Here is a 19,940-nt window from a genome sequence, read left to right on the forward strand (position 1 = left end):
TGCGAGTTCGATCTCTGGGTCAGGAAAATCCCCTGAAGAAGGAAATGGCAACCCACTCCAGTATTCTTGCCTGGCATAAATCCCATGGACAGAGAACCCTGGAGGGCTACATTCATGGAGTCATAAAGAGACACGACTTAGTGACTAAAAACAAACAACAACATACATAAAACTTTTATATTAAAGTCAATTTTAGCAAATAATATATACTTCCTGCTTCTTCCCCAAATTTGTGTTTTTAGAATTTTATCATCATCACTGTGAATGATGAGAGGAAGCAAGCAAGTAAGGGATATAGTAAATTATTATGCTGTCCCTTTCTGGAAATCTGATCTCTAAGATTCATGATTGTAGAAAGTTCAGAGTGCCCAGAAATGACAATAGGCCTTATTCTTGCTCATCTTATATCTTTCTTTGCCAGGAAGTCCTTGGTACTTACAGCTTCATAGTCGGCCAGCTCCAGCCTTGCTTTGTTTTGCATTGTTCTTTTGCAGAGGTAAACCGCTGAAAGGGGAAAAAAAAACACACAATCATTTCTTGCCTGCTTATTTACACTAAGGCACTAAAAATAAAAATAGAGCATTATAAACCAAAGCATATTGGTCTTCGTCATTTTCCCCCATGTTGTAAATTTCTGCTTTTATCATTTTTTGGACAAAACAAATAATCTGTAACATCATTACTGAAATTCAAGTGAAGAGAAAGTGTTAGTCGCTCAGTAGTGTCCAACTCTTTGTGACCCCATGGACTGTATCCTGCTAGGCTCCTCGGTCCATGGAATTCTACAGATAAGAATACTGGAGTGGGTTGCTATTCCCTTCTCCAGGGGAATCTTCCCAACCCAGGAATTGAACCCAGGTCTCCTGAATTGCAGGCAGATTCTTTACTGTCTGAGCCACTCAAACACAGTGGTCATTTTAAAAGGTGTGATAAGAAAATAGGCATGTTTAGAACCTTGGTAACCATTTCCTTTATTTCATTAAATAGTTTTCCCAATGTAGGCTTCCTCAAAATGTAAGGGTATATCACTTAAAGTTCTCTCAGGGTACTGTCCTAGCCTCTAGACAGGATTTAACCTCCAAAAGGACTCGGCAACTGCTCAGTCATGTTCCAGTGATTCCACTCTATGAAGTTCCTCTTGGCACATTTTAACTCCAAGGCATTTCATCTGGTGGTTTGAACTGAACAGTCAGTCAGCTGGGTAGAAGAATTCTATGTTCTTCCTATAAACTAAGCAGAGACGCTGTTCTTCCCCAGCTGGTAAACTATATCTAAAAGAGAAATGCTTATGATGGCTGTGAGATTCTGGTCCTTTGCCTCCCACTCCAGGAAATCAGCTTGAGGAATAGTACTGGAGCTTGACAAATAGCATGGAGACTTGGGAGTACAGTGTGTTATCACTTACTTTTATTATAACAGCTGCCCAAAGCTTCACAAAGAATCCAAGGAGCAACAGTAGGAGACTGAGCAGCTATGGAATAATATTTCTAGGCTTGAAGAGAAACTTCTTTAACAAGAACCTGACACCTCAGACTTAGCATCAAAGCATAGCTCAGGTCAGTCACAGAAAACTTACCTTGCCAGAATTTCTTCTATAACAATGATAGAAATGCAAAGGCACAGCACATTTGTTTTTATTTTGTTGTTGTTGTTCAGTGCTAAGTCATGTCTCTTTGCAACCCCAAAGACTGTAGCCCCTCAGGCTCCTCTGTCTGTGGGATTTCCCAGACAAGAACACTGGAGTGGGTTGCCATGGCTATCTTTGGGGGATCTTTCTGACCCAGGGATGAAACCTGTGTCTCCTGCATTGCAGGTGGATTCTTTACCACTTAGCCACCAGGGAAGCCCTACAATTGGTGTGTGTTGTGTTTTAGTCACTAAGTCGTGTCCGACTCTTGCGACCCCACAGACCATAGCCTGCCAGGCTCCTCTGTCCATGGGATTCACCAGGCAAGAATACTGGAGTGGGTTTCCATTTCCTTCTCCACAAGATCTTCCTGACCCAGGAATTGAACCCAGGTCTCCTGCATTGCAAGAGGATTCTTTACCAACTGAGCTACAAAGGAAGCCCCGCATTTGGTATATGTCCTTAATAGCTGAGAAAAGTAGCAACTATTCAATTTATTATTAAAAGTCTTTACCGAATGCTCTGCTAAGTTAGATATCAGCAGTCTTCTATTTATCTCACTTTTTCGTGCATTGAAAACTTGGCCCATAACTTGTGACCTTGACTGGACAAATCCTGTCACTCTCTGGAACTCAGATGCCTCATCTTCAGCTGAGATGGTCAAACTGGATGACCTCTCAGGTTCCCTCCAGCTCTGAAATTCCATTACTGGATAAAGTCATGATTTAACACTGACATGGACATTCTGAGTCAAGGAAGAGTTGAAGGGTATGCAATTGCTATGCTAAAAGAAAATCTGGAACCTTGCCAGGTGTTCAAGTTTACTCTCTGACTTCACTTTCTTCAGGGTTCCCACAAGAGCTTTTGTCTAATGTGATTTAAAATAATCTAAATCTCCTTCAAAGGGGACGACAGAGGATGAGATGGTTGGATGGCATCACTGACTCAATGGACATGAGTTTGAGCAAGCTCCAGGAGATGGTGAAGGACAGGGAAGCCTGGTGTGCTGCAGTCCACGGGGTTGCAAAGAGTCGGACATGACTGAGTGACTGAACAACAACAAAATCTCCTTTCTGTTAAGAGAATGTAGAAACAAAATACTAAAGTCCCTGCACCCTCTCCTTGCTCAAGGAAAATGTGAAATCAGACATACAAAGTTCCTGTTAGGCAGGTTTTAATTAAAAGAAAACAATTTTTTTGGCAAATCACTTGGACTTAGAAGTGGTCTTATTTCAGCCCCTTGCCACAAAAAATTTCTATTATCTATCCAGAAAGTCATAGGATATAGAATATTTACCACCTAGGGTATGAAGTTTCTGTCTCTTAACTTCCCAGGCTGAGAAAATTTCAAAGACCAAAAACTGACTGAACAATAGTCTGCACCTTAGCAGCCACTCTATATTAAACCAATGAAAAATAATGCCTCTGTTGTTGATTTGTGTATTCACTAAGAATTTTTTCAGCTTTAATTGCTGGACTTGAGAAAATTGAGTCTTCATGAAATAGTACCGCTGATTCGTAGATGGACTGCAGCATGCCAGGCTTCCTTGTCCTTCACCATCTCCCAGAGCTTGCTCAAACTCATGTCCATTGAGTCAGTGATGCCATGATCTTACTTTTTTGAATGTTGAGTTTTAAGCCAGCTTTTTCATTCTCCTCCTTCATCTTCATCAAGAAGCTCTTTAGTTCCTCTTTGCTTTCTGCTATTAGGGTAGTGTTATCTGCACCTCTGAGGTTATTGATAGTTGATAGAGCAATCAAATATCTTCATTCCAGCTTGTGCTTCATCCAGCCTGGCATTTCACATGATGTACTCTGTGTATAAGTTAAATAAGCAGGGTGACAATATATAGCCTTGATGTACTTCTTTCCCAATTTTGAACCAGTTTGCTTTTCCATGTCTGGTTCTAACTGTTGCTTAGACCTGCATACAGGTTTCTAAGGAGGCAGGTAAGGTTTGCCTATTAGTACTTACTTATATTCCAACTAATTGTAAAAGACCCTGACGCTGTGAAAGATTGAGTGCAGGAGCAGAAGAGGGTGACAGAGGATGAGATGGTTGAGTGGTACGACTGACTCAATGGACATGAGTTTGAGCAAACTCTGGGAGATAGTGAAGGACAGGGAAGTCTGGCGTGCTGCAGTCTAGGGGGACAGAAAGAGTTGGACATGACTTAGCAACTGGACAACAATATTATAAATGATCTCATTTATATGAGATATATTTTTTTTAATTTTTAAATTTTCCCTTTCATTTTTTGATCGTCAAAAAGTCTATATAAGGATTGTAAGCAGTCTTTTATTTTCATGGCCACCACAATTAACTATTTTTCTTTATAAAAACTTTAAATGAAATAAATGTACTTCCTGTAGTTATTAAGCCTAAGCAAAATGGGAAGTTTGGTTGTACACTGACACTGTCAAAGCCCTTTTTATTGTTGTCGTTTAGTGCTACATTGTGTCCAACCCTTTTACAACCCAACGGACTGTAGCCTGCCAGGTTCCTCTATCCAAGGGATTCTCCAGGCAAGAATACTGGAGTGGGTTGCCATTTTTTCCACCAGGGGATCTTCTCCACCAGGGATCAAACTCGTCTCTCTTATGTCTCTTGCACTGGCAGGTAGGTTTTTTACCAGTAAGCCAACTGGGCAGGCCCAGAGTCTCTCTATATAGACTAAAGGTCCTCACAACACCCTGGAGGAAATAGAGCATTGGCTGAAATTTTGGGGCACAAACCATCATTCTGCAAGATAATGCAAGTTCTGGACAATTTTCATTGTTAAATTGTTAAAAGTTTCTTATGTTGAGAACATGTCTGCCTTTCTGAAGTTGGCATACATTGGTCTCAGTTGCCCCTATGATGAGATGAGTGAGGCATTTGCCTACAGGGTAAGTCAAGAGAGTGCCAAAAAAGCCACTAATCAAGAAAAAAAACAAATACTTTAATGTAACATATGCAAAAATAAAACTGCAAAAAATCTACAATGAACAAAGTATAAAAGTATTCAATAAGGACATGCTCCAACAGGGCCAGGATTTGGGTGAAGTGAATGAGGTGAGTCATAAAAGCATAGCATCAGCTCCTGTCTTTACTGGAAATTTCAATTTCTTGAGGTCCACATTTTATTTGAACACTGGAGATTGAACCCTTAAAAGCAGCCAGATGAAAGATGTTGGTTGATGTGTGTTCATTTGCAGGAATTTCAATGTGCATTGTTTGCTTATACATTCAGTGAACTTCCCATCTCTCGCTTCTGTTTGAGTTTTCTGCCCCCACTATAGTCTCTACTTCTTACCACAGTTCTCTTAAAAACTTCCCTGTGTCTTGGCCTCCAGCTGTGATTGCAATCCCTTTATGCTAGATGATTCTCGATGTAAATACACAGGAAATTCATTCCCGACTCCATTTTAATTGGATTGGATTATTTTTTTGTACTTCGGTGAAAAAATATCAGAAATCTCACACAACTTAATTTTCAAAGAATGGTGTTTTTTTCATAGGCCTTTAGTTCATATTGGCTTGTCTTAGTAACTAAACACAATCAATATATTCCATTTTTCTATAAAACCAAGGTAACCAGGGAAAAGTGTTTCTCCATATAAATTGGACTGTAGATGTTTATCTTCTGCAGAGGCTTTCCAGTAAGTTTAAATTGGTGATGAAAACAGACATTAGATATTGACAGAATATAAGAAGCCATTCTTTGTATCTTCTTTAATCAATAAGTTATTGTCTGTCCCAAGTTGTCTCAGAAAAAACAGCTAAGTAATCACTATTATTTCTGTTGGGCCTTCCAACCCAACTACAGCATCAACATCCTCTTTATAAGAAAGTGTTCATGCTTTATAAATGTTCTTTAAACAAACAGTGGTGGGAAATTCAAAGTTGGATAATTTGAATTGCTTCTATACTTGTACGTAAAAATAAAAATCACATAAGACAAAGCATCATTGCCTATAGGAGTGGTACAGTGTCTGCGATCATTATCATTTTACTTTCTCTTTGTCTATAACCTTTTACTGAATATTTATTTTATTGTTCACTTATATAAGAACATATTTGCATATTAATCTTCACTTGTATAATAATCCAAGCAAATGAGATATAAACAGGTATATGTTTATTCAGGGGTAAAAACAAACAGAATAATACAGACCATGCCTACTTTTAGTTAAAAATTAAATGTTCTCCATGTTTGGGAGAAAGTTTAGACAATGACTCTCATTAAATGGACTCTGACAAGACCTAATGTTAAACCGAATGACATTAATAATTTTGAGCTGACTGAATTTGAGAGATGTTTCATAAATTATTTTCTGTGTAAGCCATGCCATTTCCTCGTGTTTAGCACTAAAACTGGAGAAGGCAATGGCAACCCATTCCAGTACTCTTGCTTGGAAAATCCCATGGACAGAGGAGCCTGGTAGGCTGCTGTCTATGGGGTTGCTAAGAGTTGGACAAGACTGAGAGACTTCACTTTCACTTTTCACTTTCATGCATTGGAGAAAGCAATGGCAACCCACTCCAGTGTTCCTGCCTGGAGAATCCCAGGGACGGGGGAGCCTGGTGGGCTGCCATCTATGGGGTCACACAGTCAGACACGACTGAAGAGACTTAGCAGCAGCAGCACTAAAACATTAATCTATAATGAAGTGTTGAAATATGAACTGCCAATTGTAAATACCAACACATTTACGAAAAAAACAAAAGATGTATTGAGAGAACATTAAGAATAATAATTTGCTTTTATGCAAGGAACAGGGAAAGTGTATCTGTCAGTAAATAATAATGACAAGTGAAAACAATTTTGATCTATTAAGTATGAGAGGAACAATACCAGTTTTCTTAGGCATATTAATTTTGATTCATTCAATAATTTTAGAGAGTCAGTATTATTTTTTTCTTAAAAAGCAAGCAGACAGGCTCAGAGATATAACAAGCCTTGTCCAAAGTCACACAGTTGGTATGTTGCTGTGACATATCAACTGAGTTCAGGTCTGTCTGCCTCCATCACCTGGGTTTTTCTCCATGAGCTCCTTCTAGGATGTCCAGGTGTTTTCTTCACTAGTACGCCATACTCTTTGGTGAAATAATTCCCAGGCACTATCCCAGGTTAGAACTGGACATGGAACAACAGACTGGTTCCAAATAGGGAAAGGAGTACATCAAGGCGGTATATTGTCACCCTGCTTATTGAACTTATATGCAGAGTACATCACAAGAAATGCTGAGCTGGATGAAGCACAAGCTGGAATCAAGATTGCTGGGAGAGATATCAATAACCTCAGACATGCAGATGACACCACCCTTACGGTAGAAAGCGAAGAACTTTCACTCTTGATGAAAGTGAAAGAGGAGAGTGAAAAAGTTGGCTTAAAGCTCAACATTCAGAAAACTAAGATCATGGCATCTGGTCCCATCACTTCATGGGAAATAGATGGGGAAACTGGAAGTAGTGGCAGAATTCTTTTTTGGGGGCTCCAAAATCACTGCAGATGGTGACTGCAGCCATGAAATTAAAAGATACTTGCTTCTTGGAAGAAAAGTTATGACCAACCTAGATAGCATATTAAAAAGCAGAGACATTACTTTACCAACAAAAGTCTGTCTAGTCAAAGCTATGGTTTTTCCAGTAGTCATGTATGGATGTGAGAGTTGGACTATAAAGAAATCAGAGTGCTGAAGAATTGATGCTTTTGAACTGTGCTGTTGGAGAAGACTCTTGAGAGTCTCTTGAACTGCAAGGAGATCCAATCATTCCATCCTAAAGGAAATCAGTCCTGAATATTCATTGGAAGGACTGATGCTGAAGCTGAAACTCCAATACTTTGGCTACCGTATTCAAAGAAACGACTCATTTGAAAAGGCCCTGATGCTGGGAAAGATTGAAGGCAGGAGGAGAAGGGGATGACAGAGGTTGAAATGGTTGGATGGCATCATCGACTCAATGGACATGCGTTTGAGTAAACTCTGGGAGTTGGTGATACAGGAAAGTCTGGAGTGCTGCAGTCCATGGGGTCGCAAAGAGTCAGACACGACTGAGTGACTGAACTGCACTGAACAATCCCAGGATGGACAAAATACTCCACAAAGTTCTCCAACTCAGATATACAAATCAGAAAGCTTTCCTTTTTTTTTTTTTGGTTACTTCTTTCTTCAGTGTCTCAGTTTTGAAGAATGTGTACCCTGAAAGTGTTAGTCGCTCAGTCATGTCCCACTCTTTGCAATCCCATGGACTATCGCCTGCCAGGCTTCTCCGTCCATGGGATTTTCCAGGCAAGAATACTGGAGTGGGTTGCCATTTCCTTCTCCAGGTGATCTTCCCGACCCAAGAATTGAACCCGGGTTTCCCACATTGTGAGCAGACTCTTTACCGTCTGAGCCACTAGGGAAGTATATCCTGTTGTGTACCCTGGATGAAAAAAAGCAACATTCCCACCACTAGAAAAGAATCATCTATTATTCTATTAATTGTTAAGTACTCTGGTTTTTAGATTGTTTTCCATAAGTTATGTTAGCTTGAATTTTTGGTTGGCACATGACCACCTGGATGAACTATGAAATCCAAGTTTGACAAAAATGAGGGATGACTTCATTGGTTTTTTATGGACTTTCCTATGGTTTTCTAACCAAATGTCTTTCCAGGAGGCAAAGAAAGCCAGATTGCTGTTAAGTTTCTGTCTTTGAATATGCTGGCCCTTTCTCTGCCTCAAATGCCTTCTCTGCCTTGTTTCCTGAAAAATTTCCCCTCTTTTAAAATCCACCTCAAATGCTCTCAGTTCTTTTGTGAGATCACTCTGGAAACCCTCAAAGTAATTCTCTTCTTCTTACAAACTTCCATCTATTTTACATATACCACTATTAACATTCACTAGGCACTTCTCAGCAACTTCTTTTGTGTAATTCTCTTTTCTCATCTAGCCTATGAGTTACTCAATAGTGTAGATAAAGTCAGAGTCTCCTTCTTATTCTTGCACCTACTATGGCCCTTGGCATTGGAACAAATCCTCAACAAACACTTGTAAAAATCATATTTAAAAACCATACAATATTATGTTTGAAAACTGTAGCCTTCAGGAAAATGTAAGAAGCAGCTCTTATTAGGAGCCTGTTTCCTTGAAGAGTTTAATTAAAATCATGGTTGTTGAACTGAGTTCATTTGAAGTAGACTGAAGTTGATTCACTATGATTGAATTTCCTACTGTATCTTTTCTCTGGTTTGCATTTGGCCTTTCATGTTTAACAAAACCTTCTGCTAATAGAATCACAAGATCCCTCAGATAATAGTGAGAAAAGTGCAGTCTGGAAGGCAAGGGACTTACTACAAATCATAGCTAAATAGAAGAGGTGAACAAAAATGCTGGCTCTCTGAGCCCCTTTGTTACTCTTTCCAGTAGACCAACGTGGTGCAGGAAAAAAAAATCCTTTTAGGTTTATTTATAGCTCTTTAATCTAGTCAGAGGAAAAGTATTTTTTTAATAGTCACAGGAGACACTATAACATGGAATAAGCTGCCACCAGATTTGGTGACTTTCCAAACAAGGTCATTTATAACTTCAATGTTAGAAATATTACTCCCATATTGAAATTTTTATTATTCTTTTCTCAGTGACAAACAATAAAATGCAAGCATGTGTTCATCCATACATACTGGTATTGTCAACAATAAAATGAGGAGATATTGCACTGACCATAGTCTGTGTTTTCCGGCTCCCAACAATTTGATGGCCAAAAATAGGGTGTCTGTGGAATGAAAAGAAGTGGAACTTAGGTTAAACACATAAAGAATTAGTGGGGCTCCTGGTTTATGAGCTATGTTTATCTTGAGCAATCATCTAGAACAGTTTGCTAACAATGTGTTTTATTATCTAGGAAAAAATACTCAGAGAGGCACTGTAAGGTTTTCCTTTTAAATTTACTTTGCTAATCAATTGTTCAGCCTCTAAATAAGTACAGCATGTGTATAAAACAGTGTACCTTTGCTACAATTGTATGTCCTCTGACATAAAGGTAAAAGGACTGATTGTACTATTTATATAGAAGTGTTAATCCACAAAGACTGAAAGCAAAGTATTATATTCATTAAGACTCTTGATGAAATAAGTTTATACTTAGCAAATTATTTTTGTTGATTCCTGTATTTCATCATTGCCCTCCATAGATCCAAAAGCACAACCATCAGAATCTTTCCTTAAGATGGGATGGGGAGGGAGGTGGGAGGGGGGTTCTGGAAGGAGAAAACATGTACACCCATGGTGGATTCATGTCAATGTATGGCAAATACAATGTTGTAAAGTTAAAAAATAGATAAATAAATTAATTTAAAAAATTAAAAAAAAAGAATTTTAAAGGAAAAAAAAAAGATAGGCAAACATTTGCCTGGCTCTATTAATTATATAATGCAGTTCTCAACATTATCCAGCTAGATTAAAACAAGTTTTTTCCTTCACTTTAAAAAATATTTCTTCATAGAAACATTTACTGCTCTAAATTTTTAAACTACACAAGTCAGAGATCATTTTTTAAACTAATATCTTAGTTGACTGCTTAACAATAAACATATATGATTCTGTGAAATTCTGGAAACTGACTAATGAAACTATAAAGAAAATGTTTGATCAGGGAAAACCAATTATTATCATCAGCAGGTTACATTTTCTGATAGGGCTTTTCTAGCCCTGATGGCTGGACATGTTTGACTCCAGACCCTGAGCAAACTCCATGACTATGTGTCTGCTCTTTCAAATTGTTCCTTGGATGATGATGGCTCTGGGATTCATCTGGGATTCATTGGAACAGTCTCTGCAGACATCAGACTTGTGGATATGATTATACTTATTTGTCATTTACATTAACAATCAGATTAACAATCTGTGTGTAGCAAGCATATTTGGTGTAATCTCTGATTGTGTGCATGAATGCTCAGTCGCTTAGTCATGTCTAATTCTTTGTGACCCTATGGACTGTAGCCAGCCAGGCTCCTCTGTCCACAGAATTTTCCAGGCAAGAATACTGGAGTGGGTTGCCATTTTCTTCTTCAGATAAACTTTTCAACCCAGGGATCGAACCCACGTCTCCTACATCTCTTGCATTGGCAAGCGGATTCTTTGCCACTGTGCCACCCAGGAAGCCCCATCTCTGATTACAGGTTTGATAATTCTGCCTCCTAGAAGAGGGATTCTCAAGGAGGGGAAAAGGGTAATTGGGAGAACTTTTTGAATTTCTGAGAGAGAGTCCTTCCAAACTGTTCAGGACTCCCAGGGGATTTGATTCACCCTCTATACTTTCTTGGAAATTGCTCCAGTATCATAAAGAAGGCTACTAATACTAATTCTATATATAGGTGAACAAAGTGACAAATTTAGAGGGTAAAAAGTTTGAAGCACTAGATAAAGGGGGATATCAAGGCTTTATACAGCACCTCTTCATTGGCAAATAAATTCACTTAACCCAATTTGAGGGTAAAATTGGGTCACTATTCTAGGGGAAGCATAGAGAAACAAAATAGAAAAAATCTTCTTTTCATGTGGGATGCTAGTTTTTGAGATACTTCTCAGAGAATGCATTATTCCCTTTGGGTTGTTTCTTTAGTTTGGGGGATGTGTGTGTGTGTGTGTGTGCGTGCATATTTATTTAATTTAAAAAATATACACTCTAGTCAGACTGGTCAGACACATACTTTTTTTTCCCTCAAAACTACAAAGAATGTTTTCACCAGTATTCTTACAATTTTTATTTATTTTTCTATCATTTATTTAGTGAAAACTCCCTGACTGTAAAAATAAATAAATGAAGCTATTTCATCCTGTGATATTATGTGGAAAGATGTAAGTCTTCCAAGGAGATCAAACCAGTCAATACTAAAGGAAATCAACCCTGAATATTCATTAGAAGGACTGATGCTGAAGCTGAAGCTCCAATACTGTGGCCACCTGATGCAAAGAGCTGTCTCATTAGAAAAGACCCTGATGCTGAGAAAGACTGAAGGCAGGAGGAAAAGGGAGCGCCAGAGGATGAGATGGTTGGGTGTGTGGCATCACTGACTCAATGGACATGAGTTTGAGCAGGTTCCAGGAGATGGTGAAAGACAAGGAAGATTCGTGTGCTGCAGTCCATGGGGTCACAAAGAGTCGGACACGACTGAGCGACTGAACAACAACAACATTAAGTGGAAAGGGCATAAAACTAACACTCTTTACTAATATTGCAATATTTTTTTCTAGGAAACATATTTTGACTTATAGTAAAAGACAGTTTCTTCCCCAGATGGCTCTAGCGGTAAAGAACCTGCTTGCCAATATAGGAGATGAAAGAGACATGGGTTTGATCCCTGGGTCAGGAAGATCCCCTGGAGGAGGAGATGGCAAGTCACTCCAGTATTCTTGCCTGGAGAATTCCATGGACAGAGGAGCTTAGTGGGCTACAGTTCATAGGGTCACAAAGAGTCAGACACGACTGAAGTGACTTGCACAGCACACAGCACAAAAGACAATTTAAAGAATAACAAACCTTATAGTTTGCTAGAATTTAAAAATTTACTTTCACAGTTCAACTAGACTTTAGGACACTTTAATGTATGAGTTTCTTTGTTTTTCAGAGTTGGGTTCTTTAGCTGTGATTAAACAGATCCAAAACTGTCTAGCCATCACTCAGTAATCTTTGGCAAATATACTAATGTGATGAAAGTCATGAAAGTGAGCTGGATAACCATGTCAGATCTCAATTTCAGTTAGCTAAGGAGAATAATTAGGGCAGTCCTAAGATGGCGGAGGAATAGGACAGGGAGACGACTTTCTCTCCCACAAATTCACCAAAAGAACATTTAGATGCCGAGCAAATTCCACAAAACAACTTGTGAATGCTGGCAGAGGACATCAGACATACAGAAAGGCAGCTCATAGTCTTCGAAAGGAGGTAGGACAAAATACAAAATATAAAAAGAGAGGCAAAAGAGGTAGGGATGGAGATCCGTCCCAGGAAGGGAGTCTTAAAAAAGAGAGAAGTTTCCAAACACCGGAAACACTCTCTCCAGTGGGTCTGTGGCGAGCCTTGGAATTCCAAAGGGCAAAATAACCAGGAGGAAAAATAAATAAATAATTAAAACCCGCGGTTTACGTACCTAACAACAATTTCCAGCAGGCACGCAGTGCAGATGCGCGCATCCCCAACTAGCAAGCGGGGACTGGGCAGGGAGGGGCGGGCTGCATTGCTTTGGGTTAGGACTGAGCCTGAATGCCCCGCGGGCAATCTGAGGAAACTAGATTGAGACAGCAACCTAGACCTTGGGATAGCTTTCCTGCGAAAAGCCTTAACTTAAGACACCGCCAGGCCCGCTCACAGAACAAAGGACTGAGCAGAATAAACCGGCCGTGGACCAGCCCATCCCCCCCAGGAGACAGGCAGGGGAGGGCAGCGAGAGCTGAAGGGTGGAATTGCGGCCCCAGAGAGGCATTCTATACCAAACTACAAAAGACCTCGTTGCTAACCAGGACTGCTTGGGACTCTGGAGGGTTGACACTCGCCGAGAGGGTCACAGCCAGAGATCAGCTTTCCAGGGGAGAGCACGGCACACCTGGGAAGCTGCGCCCGTTGTACACCCAGAAAACTGAGCAGCTGGGAAGGGAGAAGGGAAAAAGGTGCAGCCCCCGACCGCGCTAGCCAAAAACCTGGTCACTGGAGCTGCTCGGACCTGGGAAGGGCACAAAACCCAGGCTCAACCAAGTCTGCCCCTTTGTGAAGTACCCGGGAACCAGAACCTGGGCGGCTGAGACCTGGGAGGTACAGGCAACCCCAGGGGCCGCTTCAGACAGTTCCTGGCAGTGCAACCTAGAGCCTGAGCAGTGTAGACTGGGAAAGCACACACGCCGTGAGCAGGGCAAATCCAGCGTGGCCGAAACATTGTGAGCACATGCCAGTGAGATTTGTTTGCAGTGTTCCTCCCTCCCCACAGCGCGACTGAACAAGTGAGACTAAAAAAAAAAAAAAAAGTGACCACCACTGCCCTCCTTGTGTCAGGGTGAAAATTAGACACTGAAGAAACCAGCAAACAGAAGAAGCTAAAAGAAACAGAGGGAATCGCTTTGGAAGTGACAGATGCAACAGATTAAAACCCTGTAATTAGCACCGACTACATAGGAAGGGGCCTTGAGACCTTGGGAAGTACAAGCTGGACCAAGGAACTATCTGAAAATGAACTGACCCCACACTGTCCATAACAGCTCCAGGGAAAGTCTGATATATATTTTTACTAGAATCATTTTTCAAATTTTTAAAACTTTTTTTATTATTTTTTAATTTGTTTAATTTTATTTTATTTTCTTATTTTATTTTTATTTTTAAGTCTGCTATAACTCCTTCAATTTTCATTTTTATAGCATACTATTACCTTGGGAAAAAAAAGACTCTATTTTTATTTATTTTTTTTCTTTAAGACATTATTTTTAAAGTAAACTTCACATATATATATTTTATAATTTTTGTGACTTTGGTGGGGTTTTTTTCTTTTTTTCTTCTTCTTCTTTTTTTTCTTTCTCTTTTTTTAATATGGTATTTTTGTGAACCTATGGCAACCCACTCCAGTACTCTTGCCTGGAAAATCCTATAGACAGAGGAGCCTGGTAGGCTGCAGTCCATGGGGTCACTAAGGGTTGGACACGACTGAGCGACTTCACTTTCACCTTTATGCGTTGGAGAAGGAAATGGCAACCCACTCCAGTGTTCTTGCCTGGAGAATCCCAGGGACGAGGGAGCCTGGTGGGCTGCCGTCTATGGGGTCGCACAGAGTCAGACACCACTGAAGTGACTTAGCAGCAACCTCTACTCTAGATTTTTAATCTTTGCTTTTTAGTATTTGTTATCAACTTTGTATGTTCAAGAACCCAATCTTCAGCACCCATTTTTACTTGGGAACCAGATCACTGGCTTGATTGCTCTCTTCCCCTTTTAACTCTCCTTTTTCTCCACCAGGTTGCCTCCATCTCCCCACTGCCCCTTTTCTTCTCTACCCAACTCTATGAATCTCTTTGTGTGTTCCGGTCTGTGGAGAACTCGTAGAGAATTGATTACTGGCTGGATCTGTCTCTCCCTTTTTGATTCCCCCTTTTCTCCTCCTGGCGACCTCTGTCTCCTTCCTCCTTCTTCTCTTCCTTGTGTAACTCCGTGAACATCTCTGAGAGATCCAGATGGTGGAGAGCGCATAGGGAAGTGATTACTGGCTAGCTTGCTCTCTCCCCTTTTGATTCCTCCCTTCTCCTCCTGGCCACCTCTATCCCCTCCTACCTCTTCTCTTCTCCATGTAACTCTGTAAACCTCTCTGGGTGTCCCTTACTGTGGAGAAACTTTTCATCATTAACCTAGATGTTTTATCATCGGTGCTGTATAGATGGAGAAGTCTTGAGGCTACTGTAAGAATAAGACTGAAAACCAGAGACAGGAGACTTAAGTCCAAAGCTTGAGAACACCAGAGAACTCCTGAATCCAGGAAGCATTAAACGATAGGAGCTCATCAAACGCCTCCATACCTACACTGAAACCAAGCACCACTCAAGGGCCAACAAGTCCCAGAGTAAGATATACCACGCAAATTCTCCAGCAACACAGGAACATAGGCCTGAGCTTCAACATACAGGCTGCTCAAAGTCACACCAAACCCACTGACATCTCAAAACTCATTACTGGACAGTTCATTGCACTCCAGAGAGAAGAAATCAAGTTCTACCCACCAGAACACCGACACAAGCTTCCCCTACCAGGAAACCCTGACAAGCCAACTGTCTAACCCCACCCACAGCAAGGAACCTCCACAATAAACAGGAACCACAAACTGCCAGAAAACAGAAAGGCCACCCCAAACACAGCAATATAAACAAGATGAAAAGGCAGAGAAATACCCAGCAGGTAAAGGAACAGGATAAATGCCCTCCAAATCAAACAAAAGAGGAAGAGATAGGGAATCTACCTGATAAAGAATACTGAATAATGATAGTGAAAATGATCCAAAAATCTGGAAAACAAATTGGAGTTACAGATAAATAACCTGGAGACAAGGATCGAGAAGATGCAAGAAAGGTTTAACAAGGACTTAGAAGACATAAAAAAGAGTCATTATATAATGAATAATGCAATAAATGAGATCAAAAACACTCTGGAGGGAACCAACAGTAGAATAACAGAGGCAGAAGATAGGATAAGTGAGGTAGAAGATAGAATGATAGAAATAAATGAAACAGAGGGAAAAAAAGAAAAAAGAATTAAAAGAAATGAGGACAACCTCAGAGAATTCTGGGACAATGTTAAAAGCACCAACATACGAATCATAGGAGTCCCAGAAAAAGAAGACAAAAAGAAAGACCATGAGAAAATACTCGAGGAGATAATAGTTGAAAACTTCCCTAAAGTGGGGAAGGAAATAATCACCCAAGTCCAAGAAATCCAAAGAGTCCCAAACAGGATAAACCCAAGACGAAATACTTCAGGCCAGAAGGGAATGGCAGGACATACTTAAAGTGATGAAAGAAAATAATCTACAGCCCAGATTACTGTATCCTGCAAGACTCTCATTCAAATACGAAGGAGAAATCAAAAGCTTTACAGACAAGCAAAACCTCAGAGAATTCAGCACCACCAAACCAGCTCTCCAACAAATACTAAAGGATCTTCCCTAGACAGGAAACACAGAAATGGTATATAATCTCAAACGCAAAACAATAAAGTAAATGGTAACAGGAACATACTTATCAATAATTACCTTAAATGTAAATGGGTTGAATGCCCCAACCAAAACACAAAGACGGGCTTAATGGATACAAAAACAAGACCCCTATATATGTTGTCTACAAGAGACCCACCTCAAAACAAGGGACACAAACAGACTGAAAGTGAAGGGCTGGAAAAAGATATTTCATGCAAATAGAGACCAAAAGAAAGCAGGAGTAGCAATATTAATATCAGATAAAATAGACTTTAAAACAAAGGCGATGAAAAGAGACAAAGATGGACACTACATAATGATCAAAGGATCAATCCAAGAAGAAGATATAACAATTATAAATATATATGCACCCAACATAGGAGCACCGCAATATGTAAGGCAAATGCTAACAAGTATGAAAGGGGAAATTAACAATAACACAATAATAGTGGGAGACTTTAATACCCCACTCACACCTATGGACAGATCAACTAAACAGAAAATTACCAAGGAAACACAAACTTTAAATGATACAATAGACCAGTTAGACCTAATTGATATCTATAGGTCATTTCACCCCAAAACAATGAATTTCACCTTTTTCTTAAGCGCACACGGAACCGTCTCCAGAATAGATCACATTCTGGGCCATAAATCTAGTCTTGATAAATTAAAAAAAATTGAAATCATTCCAAGCATCTTTTCTGACCACAATGCAGTAAGATTAGACATCAATTACAGGAGAAAAACAATTAAAAACGCCAACATATGGAGGCTGAACAACACTCTGCTGGATGACCAACAAATCACAGAAGAAATCAAAAAAGAAATCAAAATATGCATAGAAACAAACGAAAATGAAAACACAACAACCCAAAACTTATGGGACATGGTAAAAGCAGTGCTAAAGGGAAGATTCATAGCAATACAGGCTCACCTCAAGAAACAAGAAAAAAATCAAATAAATAACCTAACTCTACACCTAAAGCAACTAGAAAAGGAAGAAATGAAGAACCCTAGGGTTAGTAGAAGGAAAGAAATCTTAAAAATTAGGACAGAAATAAATGCAAAAGAAACCAAAGACACCATAGCAAAAATCAACAAAGCCAAAATCTGGTTCTTTGAGAAGATAAATAAAATTGACAAGCCATTAGCCAGACTCATCAAGAAACAAAGGGAGAAGAATCAAATCAACAAAATTAGAAATGAAAATGGAGAGATCATAACAGACAACACAGAAATACAAAGGATCATAAGAGACTATTACCAGCAACTATATGCAAATAAATTGGACAACTTGGAAGAAATGAATAAATTCTTAGAAAAGCACAACTTCCCAAAACTGAACCAGGAAGAAATAGAAAATCTCAACAGACCCATCACAAGCACAGAAATTGAAACTGTAATCAGAAATCTTCCAGCAAACAAAAGCCCAAGACCAGACGGCTTCACAGCTGAATCCGACCAAAAATTTAGAGAAGAGATAACACCTATCCTACTCAAACTCTTCCAGAAAATTGCAGAGGAAGGTAAACTTCCAAACTCATTCTATGAGGCCACCATCACCCTAATACCAAAACATGACAAAGATGCTACAAAAAAAGAAAACTACAGGCCAATATCACTGATGAACATAGATGCAAAAAACCTTAACAAAATCCTAGTAAACAGAACCCAACAACATATTAAAAAGATCATACATCATGACAAAGTGGGCTTTATCCCAGGGATGCAAGGATTCTTCAATATCCACAAATCGATCAATGTAATACACCACATAAACAAATTGAAAAATAAAAACCATATGATTATTTCAATAGATGCAGAGAAAGCCTTTGACAAAATTCAACATCCATTTATAATAAAAACCCTCCAAAAAGCAGGAATAGAAGGAACATACCTCAACATAATAAAAGCTATATATGACAAACCCACATCAAACATTATCCTAAATGGTGAAAAACTGTAAGCATTTCCCCTAAAATTAGGAACAAGACAAGGGTGCCCACTCTCACCACTACTATTCAACATAGTTTTGGAAGTTTTGGCCACAGCAATCAGAGCAGAAGAAGAAATAAAAGGAATCCAGATTGGAAAAGAAGAAGTAAAACTCTCACTGTTTGCAAATGACATGATCCTCTACCTAGAAAACCCTAAAGACTCCACCAGAAAACTACTAGAGCTAATCAATGAATATAGTAAAGTTGCAGGATATAAAATTAACACACAGAAATCCCTTGCATTCCTATACAATAACAACGAGAAAACAGAAAGAGAAATTAAGGAAACAATTCCATTCACCATTGCAACGCAAAGAATAAAATATTTAGGAATATATCTACCTAAAGAAACAAAAGACCTATATATAGAAAACCATAAAACTCTGGTGAAAGAAATCAAAGAGGACATAAATAGATGGAGAAATATATTGTGTTCACGGATCAGAAGAATCAATATAGTGAAAATGAGTATACTACCCAAAGCAATCTATAGATTCAATGCAATCCCTATGAAACTTCCAACGGCATTCTTCAGAGAACTAGAACAAATAATTTCACAATTTGTATGGAAATATAAAAAACCTCGAATAGCCAAAGCAATCTTGAGAAAGAAAAATGGAACTGGGGGAATCAACCTGCCTGACTTCAGGCTATACTACAAAGCCACAGTCATCAAGACAGTATGGTACTGGCACAAGGACAGAAATATAGATCAGTGGAACAAAATAGAAAGCCCAGAGATAAATCCACACACCTATGGACACCTTATCTTTGACAGAGGAGGCAAGAATATACAATGGAGAAAAGACAACCTCTTTAACAAGTGGTGCTGGGAAAACTGGTCAACCACTTGTAAAAGAATGAAACTAGAACACTTTCTAACACCATACACAAAAATAAACTCAAAATGGATTAAAGATCTAAACATAAGACCAGAGACTATAAAACTCCTAGAGGAAAACATAGGCAAAACACTCTCCAACATAAACCACAGCAGGATCCTCTATGATCCACCTCCCAGAATATTGGAAATAAAAGCAAAAATAAACAAATGGGGCCTAAGTAAAATTAAAAGCTTTTGCACAATAAAGGAAGCTATAAGCAAGGTGAAAAGACAGCCTTCGGAATGGGAGAAAATAATATCAAACAAAGCAACAGACAAACAATTAATCTCAAAAATATACAAGCAACTCCTGCAGCTGAATTCCAGAAAAATAAACGACCCAATCAAAAAGTGGGCGAAAGAACTAAACAGACACTTCTCCAAAGAAGACATACAGATGGCTAACAAACACATGAAAAGGTGCTCAACATAACTCATTATCAGAGAAATGCAAATCAAAACCACAATGAGGTACCATTTCACACCCATCAGAATGGCTGCTATCCAAAAGACTACAAGCAGTAAATGCTGGAGAGGGTGTGGAGAAAAGGGAACCCTCTTACCCTGTTGGTGGGAATGCAAACTAGTACAGCCACTATGGAGAACAGTGTGGAGATTCCTCAAAAAACTGGAAATAGAACTGCCATATGACCCAGCAATCCCACTGCTGGGCATACACACTGAGGAAACCAGAATTGAAAGAGACACGTTTACCCCAATGTTCATTGCAGCACAGTTTA

General features: G+C 39.3%; 1 protein-coding gene across 13 annotated transcripts in view; it reads right to left on the minus strand.

Moving 5' to 3' along the window:
• Positions 1 to 19,940, minus strand: part of RGS7 (regulator of G protein signaling 7) — a 467,979-nt gene that overhangs the window by 68,256 nt on the left and 379,783 nt on the right. For all 13 annotated transcript variants that reach the window (XM_081485629.1, XM_081485631.1, XM_081485632.1 and 10 more), the window contains 2 exons: positions 9,320 to 9,371; positions 440 to 504 (listed from right to left, as the gene is read on the minus strand). In XM_081485629.1, the coding sequence (XP_081341755.1) occupies positions 440 to 504; positions 9,320 to 9,371 (117 nt within the window). The remainder of the gene's footprint in view (positions 1 to 439; positions 505 to 9,319; positions 9,372 to 19,940) is intronic.

The sequence above is a fragment of the Giraffa tippelskirchi genome, chromosome 5 (assembly GCF_054371585.1).
Source record: "Giraffa tippelskirchi isolate mGirTip1 chromosome 5, T2T-mGirTip1v1.2.pri, whole genome shotgun sequence".
NCBI classification, from domain to species: Eukaryota; Metazoa; Chordata; class Mammalia; order Artiodactyla; family Giraffidae; genus Giraffa; species Giraffa tippelskirchi.